General features: G+C 38.9%; 1 protein-coding gene across 1 annotated transcript in view; it reads left to right on the plus strand.

Moving 5' to 3' along the window:
• Positions 1-15034, plus strand: part of REEP3 (receptor accessory protein 3) — a 39353-nt gene that overhangs the window by 14243 nt on the left and 10076 nt on the right. Inside the window, exons 2-5 of the mRNA XM_014940551.1 lie at positions 4343-4415; positions 7768-7844; positions 8357-8477; positions 9801-9914. Coding sequence (XP_014796037.1) covers positions 4343-4415; positions 7768-7844; positions 8357-8477; positions 9801-9914 — 385 coding nt within the window. The remainder of the gene's footprint in view (positions 1-4342; positions 4416-7767; positions 7845-8356; positions 8478-9800; positions 9915-15034) is intronic.

The following is a 15034-nucleotide window of genomic DNA, read 5'->3' on the forward strand; positions in this document are numbered from 1 at the left end:
GAAGGGGAACTGGGCATGGTCAGCAAGTTAAGAAGTATATCAGGTATTTATATTTGCTTCCGTGGCTTTGAGGAGTTGGGGAGGGTTCTTTTATTCTCCAGCCTTCCAAATGCAGTCAAGTGAGCCTTCAGGATGTGGGCACATGTTTCTACTGTAGATGCACGTGTTGACGAATGCCTGGTTCTCCATCTGTCTGTGCCAAGATCTCAGTTTGTCAGTAGGTGGACAAATTGGTGTTGTCTCTGTTATCAAACTTGTGAAGGGTAGGGGACTTAGTAAATGGCATTGACTTTGAAGTATCTCATACTGAATGAGTTTCTGAATGGCTTTTACTCTAAGGGAAGGCTTGTGGCCCTTGTCTTTCTGCATTTCAGAGGAACAAAAGAATTAAGCCCAAACGCTATTCCTTGCTTCGGGCAATTCTTTGGCAGCGTGAACAGACTGAAGTCTGAAATGCACTGTTGGTTTAATGGCTGAGGGTTTTGAGAGTCAGGGTGCAAGTAGTCTTTTTGAGCACCTTGATGCTTTCACTTGCATTTTTAAATTTTATTTTTTAAAAGGTTACCTTTAAAGTTGTTTGCTATCCAGGTTAAGTATGCTCAGTGCCAGGGCAGTATGTGTACAGGTGACTGCCAAACGCAAACTCGGTTGCTTTGCTTCAGAAAGGAATTTTTCAAATAGTTGTGCACTTCAAAGCATTTTAAACTGTAAGACTGTAGATTATGTGATAATACGGAGAGCAGGTTATGTTTGTTTTAGAAAAACTATATGGATACACAAATACATTATTCCAATTACAAGACTTTTTGATACCTTTTTTTTTTTGCTATATCTTTTGATCTTTATTTCCCAGTGCATTGGAGAAACATCTCTCTTTAAATGAGCAAAATGTCTGCAGAGGAAGTGGCTGTACCAAAATAGGAATGCTATATTAGTTGCTGAGTACAGCTGAAATAGCTAGGGGCACAACTGGCAGTAAAAATTATATTGGTAAGCGGGATTATCCATATATCTACTAGTAAAATAAAGTAAATGACATCACACTCGACTGAAATCTGTTTCCATCTGTGGAATCTGGATTTGGTTTTGCCTGCTACATTAGTGCAGTCTGCTATTATCCAGTGTGAAATACAAACTGCAGTTCTAAAAATAACACTTAAACTTTTGTATTTGCAAAGCCTTGAAAGAATTAGGCACATCCTTGAAGTAAGTGTGTTGTATAATTACTGTAGATATACCAGAGGAGGGATGCACCTATGCCTAGCAGTGCATGTTGCTAACAACTTTAAGGTTTTTGGGGGCATTGATGCAAACAGGGAAACTATTAGAAAATGCTCGGCTATTGTAGCTTTCTATGTCAATAATAGTGATTGTGCCTAGGCTCCCTGCTGCTCCTCTTCTATGTGTTTCTGCTTCAGTCAGCTGCAGCAATCTCTTTTGCCTGTATACTAATCTGTCATGTACAGATGGAGGGTGAAAGTGAATTTGCTGACCTTCAACTACGCTCACTGACAATAAGTTGGCTTTTGTACGGGTAAATTGCCCGGTAGCTTTCTCCAAGATTAGATGACTTTGCCCGTGTGAAGGAGGTAGTGATGCTAGAATTGGCAGCAGCATCATTCCACACTTAAAATGTCAGCTTTGGCCGTAAGGAGATAAAAACTTCACAGAACTGGTTCCGATATTTACTGGCTAAACGTGCTGATGTTTTTCATTCTTAGTCCTATCTGCCTACTTTTTGGGGATAAGTGGCAGTTTTTGAAACTCTTCCATGTTACAACAGTATTGAACACTAATAAGTAATAATATATTGGAGTGTGAAGTTTCTTATTCTTGGGTTTTAAAAGTGAGCTCTACAAAAAGTTTTTAAAGGAAAAAAGTGAGTACTAACAGGGATTTTTCTGGCTCTTGATTTGACCAGTATTGAGTAACATGAAGACTTGCTAGATGGGCAAAACTGGCTACCTTTATTGTGTTTGTCTTGTGCTACTGTTCTTATTTAGTTCAAAGTCATCGTTAGCTTAACTTGAATCATCTTCTTATTGTTACTATAGTAAGCTCTCTGCTGGAAGTTCAATTGTTTCTAAAGCAATGCTCTCAAAAAACTCCCTTCTGTTTCAATTATTGATTTTACCAGATTTTAGAGGATGACACATTCAGAGCCTAAATTGCTGTTTAAATTTAAGAAGATGACCTTTTTTTTTTTTTAAATATAGGTGGTGCTACTTGATGGTAAAGTGAGTGAGAAAGTATAGACCAAAAATCTGTTAAGTGAAAGTTTCAAACTGTTGTTCTTTCGTATGCTTCATAGCAAGAAACTTACATGTGCAGTCATAGAATGTGACTTGGGAGGAGAGTCTGAATGAACTGGGCTTGTTCAGTCAGAAAAGAGAAGGCTTTAGGGGATTAATAGTAGTCTTACGTAGCTGTTTGGAGGTTAGGCTCATTCTCCTGCTGTCCTACTCAGCCAAGAGAGACAGTGGTTTTGAACTTATGGTTCTGAGTGGATGTAAATAAAAATTTGCACTAGGAGACTCATTAAGCACTGCGACAGGTTGCCCAGAGAGGATGTGAAATCTCTCTTTGGAAGTCTCCAAGACCTGACCAGCTGAAGCCTTAAGTAACCTGGTCCAAATCCAAATGTCAACCTCAGTTTGAGCAGGAGATAGGACTAGATGACTTCATGAGGCCATTTCAAACACGAAGGGCTGTAATTATGCTTCCATAAACTTATTCTCCCCCATTATTTGTGGCATTTACATCTTAACATCTGCCAATATCCTCCAGCCCCTGCAACAGGCTTCCTTCCACAGGTAAAAGATGGAGAAACCCTCTCTCAATGGTATTGTGGTAGTGAAGAAAGTGTCTCACCTTTGCTGTTAAAAATTCCTTATTTTTTTTTTCACTTAAGTACTATATGTTTACTATACTTCAGTACTCTAAACTGTCTTCCTACCAAGCAGAAGACTTCTGCCTGCATATCGGAGTACTGCTTGGAAGATGGTGGATATCAAACTGATGAAATTCAAACTTATATTGATATCTTATAGGAAAGTTCTGTGCTAGTCTTTGGAAATAACAAGAAGATCAAGGCTCCTGGAATAGCTGCTTAAAAAGAAAATAGTAGTAAAGTGGGCTACAGGTTCTTAGAATTCTTTCCTTTCCTGGGTCTAACAGTAAAGCTTTACAGAGTCATGCAGTCACCTGCAGTGGCTCTGTAGGTAGAACCACTTATTACAGCTACCTGACACAACTATAACATCTTAGATTTTTAGTTCATTATTTAGTTTGGTAAATTTCAGCCATTTGAGTTGAAGTCTTCCATGCCAGATCTGTCCTAGGTGGACTCATTAAAAAAAAAAAGTGTGATGCATCTTTTTTCACCTAGCTGTGAGAAGTTAAATTACTTAAGAGTTCTGAACTTTCATAGAAGATCTCTGGATATCACTACAAGTGTATATTTAACCCACGTAACCATCCTGAGCAAGTTGTAAGTGATGCTACAGAGATGTAGCCAGACTTTTTAACTGCTGCTTTAGGCCAGCTGGACTGAAGGACAGGCAATTGCTTGACTTCATGAAGTGTAACAAGCTGGTGAAATAGAAGAATGGAGCTCTTGCATATGTCAAGGAGATGGATATCAAGAACTGTTCCACTAGTCTGTGGCCAAGACTCTTACTGGAAAATACTGTGTTGTAACAAAGTTGTGTTAAAGCAGATCTCTTTTCTGGTCCTGCTCTCAGCATGGATTGCTTGGAATGCTCTCACTTTGCTCTGCACCTTATATGTGAAGAATTTGAGTAGAAATCAGCTGTCTGAGCAAAACTGGATTAATTCCTTCTTGCCTCTGTTCCTATGTGTTGCTGTTGCAGAGTTGCAGCAAAAGGAGCTGAAGCTATGTGACTCCTGTCTTAAAATTGCTTTTGAAGAATCTTCTGGTTATCTGATAAAAGTAGATGATTCTGATTACCTACCAATTGTTCTTAGAGGCTTTTCAAGTGTGATAGACCTGCCAATGAGAAAACAGTCTTTGGGTATGGACAGACTGCAGGACTGGTTTTGCTTGTAGCTGAACCAGAGGAGCTACTAGACTTACCTTATCTGTTAGAGGCTGTCTTACGAAACTGTTTATCTTCAGGGCAATACAGCCTTTTCCTTTTGTGCTGCTCTATTTTTGAGTATTGCTGAACTTCCTCCAAGCAGCCTATAACATTGTGATTTTTTTTGTTTTTCCAAGCTAGAGAATGGGATTTTTTAATTAATTTGGTTGCATGGCTCTAATTGTCACTGTTTTCTCAGTATAAGAGGTTCTGAAAGCTCTTTTTTTTTTTTTTTCCCATAGGCTGGTGTTTGGGATGCTGTATCCTGCGTATTACTCATACAAAGCTGTGAAGACAAAAAATGTGAAGGAATATGTAAGTTGTGTTCCTTTTAATTGCTGAATTAAATGCCTCTCCTGACATACACTGTGAATTTTTCATTATGCGGTACAATAAGTCAAGAAAACTTGATTCGGCTATCTTAATATTAGATATAACAGCAGTGTGAATCTAGTGGTAATCCTGTGATTTTGTTTGGAGAGCTGAAGTTAAGCTTTCTCAGACTTCTCATGGACTTTGCTGAAAGGTGTTCAACACACTATGCTGTATACAAATATTTTTAGGAGGATTTTTAAACATAAACCTTAAAGTGTTGGCTGCATTTCAGTGAAGTGCTCAAAGTGTGCTTTTGAGTAGAGGGGCAGAAAAAAGGATTCCTAATTCTGCCAACACTTGTAGTATAAGCAATGAAAAATAGATTGTTGGTGACCACTTGAACAGTAGCTGTGGTTTCATTGTCATTGTATGGAGCTCAACAGGGGGGTCGGAAGCAACCTGAGACGAGGATAGCGCTGGTTGATCTATTGTTCCTCAAGAGGAGAAAAAATGCAACCAGGGAAGAAAAAGATTTGATTAAAGTTATGTGGAGGGAGAGGCGGAACAGACAGAAGAGTAAAGATACAGTTACTGTAGTTACTGCAGTTTGGAATTAATCTGTTAAATTATTTACTTTTCAGTGTGAGCAATAGTGATTACCACAAGAATGTTACCCAGTTGCAGTCACAAGGAGCTTTGGTCACGGAGTTACTTCCGTGTTTCAAGAGGCAGTGTAACTTGATTTTGACAATATTCTCTCCTGAACCTTGTTCTTAATTTGGCTGCCTGACTCAGGATGGAGTCAGTGCCATCAGTTACTTAAACTCAGCAGCTGTAGCCATGACCTAATGCTGCTGTCTGGATGTGTGATGTCTCTGCTTTGTACTCACTCGTAGAAGTAAAATGCAGTAGCTGTTGTTTCCTCCCCTTGTATGTCTTCCATTTAGTCTGATCACTCTATCAAGGGTCCAAAGTGGACATATTTAGACTTCTGGTTTCTGTGAACAAGCTCATTAGAGTTTGTGCACATAGAGCTAGTGCCTGCCAGAGCTAAGCTTCTGGGAGGAAAAACCCTATCAAAAAGAAGAGAATAATTTCTTCTCCCATGCTTACTTTACCCTCTTGGGAAAGTATATAATGCAAAGAATTTATAATCTGCTTGTCCCCACTATTCCTTCAAAAGGGATCCACATGCTAAGTAGAGGGTAGCAGTTTCATACTCTAATACTCTTGCAATATGCTTTCTAGGAAAAGAAAAGTAATGTTTGTAGAATGCTGAGGTTTTGACTCATCTCAATTGTCCAGTTAGCTATAACTTGCCTGTCTGTCTTGGGCATCCTTTTTTAGAGATACTTGTCATTTACACAAGACCTTTAGTGGGGCCTGGAACCATATTTTTCCAACTATATTTTAATTTAGTGTGAAAACGCTGATTTTTTTGCAGTTACCTGGGGTTTTTGCATAGTCCCTGAACTTGCAGTTGCATACAAAATGTTCACGGGGCTGAAATGAACGAGACCCAGTGAATTACCACTCCGTTGCTGGTTGGGTTGAGTGTCCAGATAGATCTTAAGGATGATCTGTGGTTTGGTGGTCATCTTTCACAGAGGGTGTGTAGGTTTAACTGCAGCCTTCCAGATGGCACAGCTCTGCTGCCAGGCAGGTTACGGCCCAAGTGTGACTTCTTTTCCACGGTTATGTGTGTCTCAGGAGCCATCTGGTTTTGTTTGCTGGATTGCAATAGCTTTGTAACAGTGAAAATTTTTACTAAGCCACTCTTACTGACTTCAGTTCTAGAAATTAGGATCTGTGCCTTTGAGGAAATTTATTTGCTCTTGTAATTATTAATTATTATTATTAATACTCTGGTTTAATGGATTTGACTAAGATCTTTGAGGAGTTTTTTCACTGTTACATCAAAGTGCTTGTAATCAGACTTCTAAACTAAGTTTCTGATGCTTGATGACCAGTCTTCTCAAATTGTCTTCAAAATCCTGGCTTGAAAGGATGTGCTTCAGCTAAAGCCAACAAAGATGAGTTTAATGCTTGGATGGTAGGAAAAAAAGCTCAACAAAACAAATCTGAGATGACCTTTTTAACATTAAAAGCAAACCTCAATCAAAGCTTCTCTAACTTCATCTTTAAGAGTTAAGTAGCTGATAGTCTTCTGGGGAGTGTCAAATATGATCTGTTTTTCCTGGATATTCTTTTTTTTCTGGTATAAAAACCACTTTAAGTCACTCAGGTTCACTTGTCAAGGATACTTTGGTACCATTTAATGCAGTAGTTGTACTAGAATGTGATTTGACTTGTGTTTTTGAGGATCCTTGCCCAAACTTCAGCAGGACTCCTGGCAGAACTCATGTGACCTTCTGCAGAGCATTTCTTACTGTTCCTAGCAGTCCAAGAGAAACTCCACTTCTACTGTTGCTCCTAATTGGAGAAACAGTTGTTGATTAAAATGAATAGCCTGGATAAAATATATTGGAAAAAAAATCAGTCTTGCATGGCATCTTAAAAATTGCATTGCCCTTAGGTTGATTGGGCAAGAGTGGGTGTTAATTTTATTTTTATTCAGGTGTTGACTCTGGTTCATGGAAGGGTCACCAGCCTGAATGTCACATGGCCTGTCAGAGATGACTTCAGCTGTTTTGTAGGTTTGTCTTAGCTTATTCAAGCCTGAAATATCTAAATCCTCTGAGAGATTGAAGTGAAGAATGTCATCACATGACTGAGTTTCTTTTCAAATTGAAATGCAGAAAAGCATTTAAGATGAATGGGTGTCAAGTTGTGACAGAGGAACTGGTTTTAAAGCATAATGCACAGCTGTGAAATAGGCAGCACTGTAGCATTAGATTTTGAGCACTTATTTAAGTTCACTGCAAAAAAAGATTGCTTTAAAAGTGAAGACTAAGTCTGAGCCATGTCCTCTGTAGGAAAGTGTATATATATTCCTCCTTTTGAAAGAGGGTACCATGAATTTAGGGCTTGAACTGATGTCTAACAAATTTGGTATTTAATGCTTTGTGGGTATACCAGAAGAGTTGGTAGTCTGTATATTGCAAATTAAATGAGGTTACTGCATCTTGTTGCAGGTATTGTTTTTCTTCTCTTTCAAAATGGTTTTGGCTTTTTTCTAGCAATGATAGTGTTGGAATTTAAAGAACATGTGGGCATTCAGTTAGTATGAATAACCCTTAGGACCTTCATATAATTTGAAATTTGGTTGATGCAGATTGAGATACTGTTGAACATCTTGCTCTGACAGCTCTGAACTGACTGTACAGTGTGTAGTTTATTATGTGAAAGATGAAATCACAATTCTTACTGAAGATGGTGTTTTAATTTTCAGGTTCGCTGGATGATGTATTGGATTGTGTTTGCTCTTTATACAGTTACTGAAACAATAACTGACCTAACAGTCTCTTGGTAAGAGCCTCCTTTTAAGAACACTGGATGAAACTGTATTTGTTTTTGATGTTCTTTGATTTGTAATGATTTAACTTATTTATATAAGTTCTGTTTGTTGGTAGCCCACTTTTTTCAGGAAAAGATCTCAGTGTATGTGAAGAATAACATCTGTTTCCAAGCTTGTTGTAGATGGTCACTTGAAGTAGGGACTATTAAACTTCCACCTTTGCTGGAGGAACTGAATAAGAGAATGGAATTCTTAAAAGTTCCTTTAAGGAGGACTGTAGTTTCTCTGTGCAGGAATGTATAATGTAAAGCAAGTATATTGTTTCGGTTTCTTAAATGACAGTGCAGTCAATTAAAATAAATCCATATGTCTAATTCATTTGTCTAATGTAACTTGTTGTATGTGAAGAATCATATATGCTAATATGTAATGGTGTTTTTTGAAGATCTCTTCATGATGATTAATTACTGTGCATTTTCTTATTGCAGTTGTTGATTTCATGCAATCTTTAATTTGTCTGTAGGTTTCCACTTTACTATGAACTGAAGATAGCTTTTGTTATTTGGCTCCTTTCCCCATACACTAGAGGGGCGAGTTTAATCTACAGAAAATTTCTCCACCCGCTGCTTTCTTCTAAAGAAAGGGTAAGAAATAACTTCTCATATTTTTAATGCCTAAAATGGAAATAACACATGCTGAAATACTAACTGTTGCTAGATACATGATAAAAGCAGATAAGTGTGTTACTAGTTTGCCAGGCAGCATGAACTTGGACTAGCAGAGGCAAGTGCATATGACTGCCCATATATGTGCTTCTGTTTCACTTGCATGAGCAGACAATGTACTATTTTTTTATTGACATGACATACCTTGGTGTTCTCTGGGCTACTTCGTGCACTTTGGGGAGCACAGTGGAGTAGAACTGATGCAGTTTGACTTTATACTGGAAGAACATGGACGGCACTCCCTGTGCAGAACATAAATGTGGTTTTAGCAACAGCTTTTAATGTTCCATTTTTTCTAGCGTAGACTAGTAATAAAAACTTCAGAGGACAAATGATGATGGTGACTCTTGTGGTGTGCAAACTGACAGGATAACAGGATACACGTCCTTCTGAGGCTTAAGGGAAGACCAGTCTGTAACAGAAAATGCCCAAGCAGAAAATAAGTAAAGGATATTTAGCTTTAGCCTAAGTATGACAGGGCCACTGATCTGCTTAGCTCTTTTTCAATATTCTGTTTGGATGTGTGGAAAGAGCAATTAGCAAAGGTGTGAAGACTACTACTGGAAAACCTCAAGGTACAGAAAATAGCATTCGTAAAGGTCAGTGCTAGGCTTGGCCTTCATTAGGTGAAACAAGTAGCTGACATAATTGCCACTGATATGAACAGTACAGTCATCTTGACCTTATGAAGGTTGAACTACAAGCAGTTTGCAACTTCATAAGTTAAAGGGATTTTTCCCCGTAGTCTGCTAGCTGTTGTGAACTGCTGTGAAGCCTTTATCTCCAGCTCCAGGTGTTTGTTACAGCTGGGGATGAAGTCATGACTGTATTGTCCTTGGTACTTAGCCTGTGTCAAAGCTCTGGCTTCAGAAGATCTTTGTGAGACGACTCTACCTTCTTAAGGAACTCTCTGATATCATTTTAAGCATGTTATTTCTTGAACAACGTTTGTCTGACAAGTTAAGCTTACACCCTGTAACGAACTTGGTATGTAGCTGCAATGTTTCTGAGCTGGACAGAAGTGATTTATTTTATCAACTTGTTTGCCCAGACATAATCCTTTTCTAAATGAGAGAGTGTAAGTGAATGAAACATCAGTATACAAAGGCAAGAGTAATTGTCCCATTAAATATTTTCTTGAAGATTTCTTCTGCCTTCTTTATTGATGGAAAAATAATACTGTGGAGAAATGTGACTCTATTATGTAAAGCTCCCTAAAACTTTGGTATGTTTTGCTTTTAGGAGATTGATGACTACATTGTACAAGCCAAAGAAAGAGGCTATGAGACCATGGTGAATTTTGGAAGGCAAGGGTTGAATTTGGCAGCAACTGCTGCAGTGACAGCGGCTGTAAAGGTAACTTTCTGCTTGCATTAATTCCTTTTGTCCTTGATACTGAATGGTCTAATTGTACTGAGGATTTATTGTTCCTAAACAAAAAGATTACTTCTGCAAATGTATTGGAAACGTAGAACACCATTTAAGTGTTGCAGTCCTGTAGTCCTCCTCATACTGTATTTGTTTAAGATGGCTTGTAGTTATTTCTTCAATGATGGGGATCAGTTTACTGTAATTTCAGTTTTCTATACAGGCTTTTGGTAAAGATGACCATTGTTTCTTTTCTGTCTCTGTTGTGCTTTCTTGCTGGTAAACAAACTATTTAAAGGATTTCTGGCTTTTCTGCTGTTATTCTCCAATCAACTTGAGGTAACTCCATATATGAAGTAAGGCATGAAAGATTACTACCACAGATAAAAGTTATTTTGACACAATTAACTTGTTTGCAACTTGTTGATTGAATTATTAAATTAATACACTAAGCAGAAGCTTGCATATTGCTGTTTAGCATACTCTTGCTTCATTATGTAATTCCCATTAAATCATGAAGTAACCTGGGGTTGTTCCCAAATCATCTGGAGTGGAGCATCTGTTGTTTGTTTCGGTGGCCAGTCTGGCCCAAACCTTGACACCTTCCTACAAAACTCATGGCCTTTGGTTGAATTTCAGAGGGTTCTAGGTTTATGAAAACAAAATGCAAGCTTATAAGTAAGGTTCTAAGCAACTCTTGGCCCACTGAAAGGTATGTAACTTTAGGCAATATGTATCTAAACAAATAGTCCTTTAAACCAAAACACACACACAAAGTATAGAAAGAAAGATGTGTGTGGCCTGGTTAAATGATAGTTTTAAGGTAATTGGGATTAATTTTTTCCTGGAAATAAACGAAACTGCTGTGTTCATGGTAACAGGAGTGAAAACCTGAACATGGTTAGTAGATAACAGAAAGCAGTGTAGAGATCCCTGGCTGTCAAAGTTAAGTAGGTACAGCAAGCATTTAACTTGAGTTTCTGTGCTTGTATGTGAACTACTTGCTTTATAAATCAAAGACATTTCTAAAAACTACCTTGCTGTCTCAAAAAGATTTGGAAAAATACGTATCTTGTGTTTGTTCATTTTAAAGACATGAGTAACTTTTTGTTCTGAAATAAAACATAATGAGCCTAAAATATTGACAATGTGATTCAATTGGATCACTGGTTCTTTTCTTTTTTTTTCCATATTCTTAGTATTGCCTTGAGGCATGAAATAGACTACGCCTCTAAAGGGAGGAAAGTATCCAGAGTGAAAATAGGTTATTTAAAGCAAACAAACCCAACAAACAGAACCTCAAAGCACTCCAAAAGTTTAAGAACTATGCTAAATGCTAAAATGCAAATTGTTTGCCAAAAAGCAAATTATAATTTGTTACATTGTGCACCTGTAATGATACTTAGATTCTATGTGTTTTGCTTATGTCTCTATGTCTGGCTAAGATTGGATATTTCCTTGTCAATCCTTACGGTGCTACAGAAATATTGTGGGGGAAAAAAAACCCCAAACTCCAAAAAGCCAAAATCCAAAACAAAAAAAAAAACCAAACCAAACAACCTCACACAAAAATATTTCCTCCCACTTTCTTCTGAAACAACAAATAACTTTTTCCTAAATGTCTGTGTTTAGATCTTGTTGCTATTCAGCTGTGACTGGCAAGATGCCTGCTCTATTCGTTAAAACTTGTTAAACATGCTCATGAATACTTGTACAGAATTAGTTCAGTGCAGATGAGATGCTGGGGCAAAACAACCATCACAATACCAAAGACCTAAAATAGACATGATTTTAAAACGGTACGAAAGAGGAGACTCACTGAAAATCTTCATTTTGGCATGTTAAAACTCTCTTTAAGTTTGTCATTCCAAAAAGCCAAGCGTGACTGCTCGATGCAAGCAAATGGAGACAATACATGTGTTCTTGATTTTGTTCCCTGTTTCTCAAGAGTTGACTGCTGCCTCCAGCAGGTGAAAAGATTATCCCTGCAGTATGAGCTGGTGGAGCATGCTATAGGATTTCAGGAATGGAATCCTGTTAGATTAGTGAGATCAGTTTTGATGGGAAGGAGACACACTTTCATAACTTTTTTTTTTTTTTGAAGGAGCAGCCATGCTTACTCTGCCGTAGTGGATCTCAAATTAGGAGTAGGGAATGTGGGAGGTTAAATAGAAGAGGAGGTCCAAAGAATGCTTCTGTCACTTAAGTGTCCAAGCAAAAGGTGCTGTGATGTCTGCTTGTGCTGACTTGAGGAGGGTGGTAAAATAACTTGTAAACTCTCTGGAATCTTTTCAAGATCAAGTGTGGGAAAGAGCAGTTTTCTCCAAGGGCTTTCAAAGGAATATGGGATTAGTACTGAAAGGCTAGTTGGCTGTGTAGGGGAGGCTGGAGCAGCCAGCCAAGTTGGTTTACCAAAATTTGCCGTAGATCTAAACCTGTTCTGCTGTAGTGAAGCAAAAATGTAATTGGCAGGAGCCATGGTTTATAGATTGTGTTCCTATACTGATATTTTTAGCTGGTACTAGTTAGCTACTGTTCATACAAAATTTAGTGTTTCCAAACCTGCTAAATAGCATACATAAAAGTTAAATTGTTCTACTGTCTTGTCAATGTAAGAAAACAAATCTTTGTGAAATCCTGATTTCAAGAGACTTAGAGATGAAATATGGTCTAGGCTTTTATGTTTAATAATAAAAAAATTAAAGTATAAAAGAATCAGCAACAAGATGCCTTTAATGATAGGAAAGTTGTTGGAGCTCTTTCAGTTCAATAGTATGTGGAATTGTGGAAATTATGTCCGTTGCACTAAGTTTCACTGATACACCTTCTGTGTGCATATATGTATACCTTTTGCATCTGTTTTCCATATCTTCTGAGATGCCAGTTACCTGTACATTCCAATTTTGGCCAACACAAATTCTGGCTTCTCAAGCTAATAGTGAAAACTGGTTTCTCTGCTGCCACGTACGGGATGGCTGCTAAATAACTGTGAAATGAACTGTCCTTCTTTGAGGTCACACAAGTATTTTCGGTGGGGAAAAAAAAAAAACCAACAGCATTTTGAGGGCTGTGTTTCTGCATGTCTTTTAGTTATCCTGAATCTCCTGCCTCTTTGCTGGTTGAGTATTATTCTAATGGCCCTGCTCAGACTTCCCCTTCTTCCCACTCGGGGCATGGCAGAGGAAGGAGGTGTCTTGCAGCCAGCTGTGGCGAGCAGCCAGGATGGCTGAGCAGCTCAACTCACCAGCAATATTCCTTTCATCCCTCCTCCCTGCTGGGACTGCCTGGCATGCTGCAGAGGTCACGCACGGGACAGCAGTCCCTCTCCAGGTTGAGAGGGAACAGAAGTCATTCCCTGTCAGCTTCCATCGGAGCAGGGAGAGAACAGCTGGGAATGTGGGTGCCGCACGCTGTGCCACAGGCTCCCAGCAGCTCTGTGGACATGTGGTCCATTGAGAACCTACCCAATGAAGGCAAGGAGCTTCCTTCAGCCATCATGACTATTGGCGGGGTGCAAGTCCAATTTAATCAACAGGAAAAAAAGAGTCCCTGAGGCAAACATACCATGTGGCATCAGTTTACACCAACTTCCCTGGGTTAAGTATATAGACTATAAAAATACATGCCCGATAACAAAATAGAGAAGGGCATTTCATACACGAGGGTCAGCTGATGAGACGGCATACTAATAGCTTACTAGAGTCTCAGTAGTCTCAAAAGGAGTCCCTTAAGTAGGCTATATTTATCACAAACTAGATTTAGAAACCCTTTACAACTTAAATTAGGGCTTCAGGTTGGTCACTAGTAATGAACGTGGCTTCTGAAAAGCGCTCAATGTGTTTTAGGAAATACTGTTGAATAAATAAGCAGGCTTATTCTTCAAGACTTTAATTTTGTTTAAGACAACAGAAATTTCACAGTTCATCTCTCTCCAGTGCTCATTTACATAGAAATTTGAGCACTGAAATTGTTCTCTGCTGTTTTTGCCTGCATTGTAATTGTAAGTGTATGTGTCTCAGTCTTTTGTGGTGTAGTTTAGTTGGCAGCCTCTGGGCTGGATGCAGCTCACTGGATTTCTTCTTTACTGACAGGAACTGTTGAAATAATGGGACACCAGTGCAGGCATGGCAACTGCTCTGCCATCTTCTCATGAGCAGCATCTCGGGGCTGTGTGTAGGGCTGGGGAGAGGTGATGGCTGCTGCTCTACCCATGGTGTGAGTGTGGAAACGGGAGATCCCCCTTCAGCTCCACCTGCAATTGGATTGCTCTGCCTTATCTTCTATGGGCAAACATCTTGCTTTCAAGTAACTCTGAACTTTCAAACAAGATATCAAAGCTTTTAATGCATTAATAGTCTAAATGTGAATGTTACTCTCACGCTTCCTGCAGTGGAGGGCATGCAGTGTGACATGTACTGCAGCAGAGGGTACTAAATATTTTTCAGCCAGGTTTTCATTCTGAACTGATAGTAATACAGATCCTTGTGGAATGCTTTGTTTCAGCAAACAGCGATTATCTGCTGCTTAAGAGCATGGGGCGGGTGGAAGAATCTTTCTAAATCTTAAGTACTGTATGAGCACAAGTGGTATGTGGGGTTTTTTGTAATAATAAGAACCTTTTAATTTTTTTAATGATTAAAAAAAAACACCCCCAATCACACAAAGCGCCTTGAAAATTGTCCTCCAATTAGTCTATGTAGTGGTGTGTGGTAGAAATCAATCCTGGTGTGGCTAAACTGGGTTTTCCTGGGGGTGGGATGGAGACTGGGGTGGGAGGACAGTAGGGAGCACCTGCAAAGGATTAGTATTATGTGTGACAGTAACTGTGAAGTACAGCAGTGGTTGTGCAGCCCCCTTTCCTACTGTGGCTCTCAGGCATGTGTCCTGCATCTCTTTTTTGTGTATATGAAAGGAGATATACACACAAACTTCTTAATATTTGTTGTGTGTAACTTGAGTGAAGCTTTCCATCTTGGCAAGTACTTTTGGAATGAAGGGGCCATTGTATGAATCTGTTATGTCCTTGCTGAATGAGACAGTGCTCCACAGGAGCTCCAGCCTCATTGAGTGCGCGGTCTGGTTAAGGGCACAATGTTATTTCATGGCAC

This window comes from Calidris pugnax, unplaced genomic scaffold (assembly GCF_001431845.1).
Source record: "Calidris pugnax isolate Ruff unplaced genomic scaffold, ASM143184v1 scaffold39, whole genome shotgun sequence".
Taxonomy (NCBI): domain Eukaryota; kingdom Metazoa; phylum Chordata; class Aves; order Charadriiformes; family Scolopacidae; genus Calidris; species Calidris pugnax.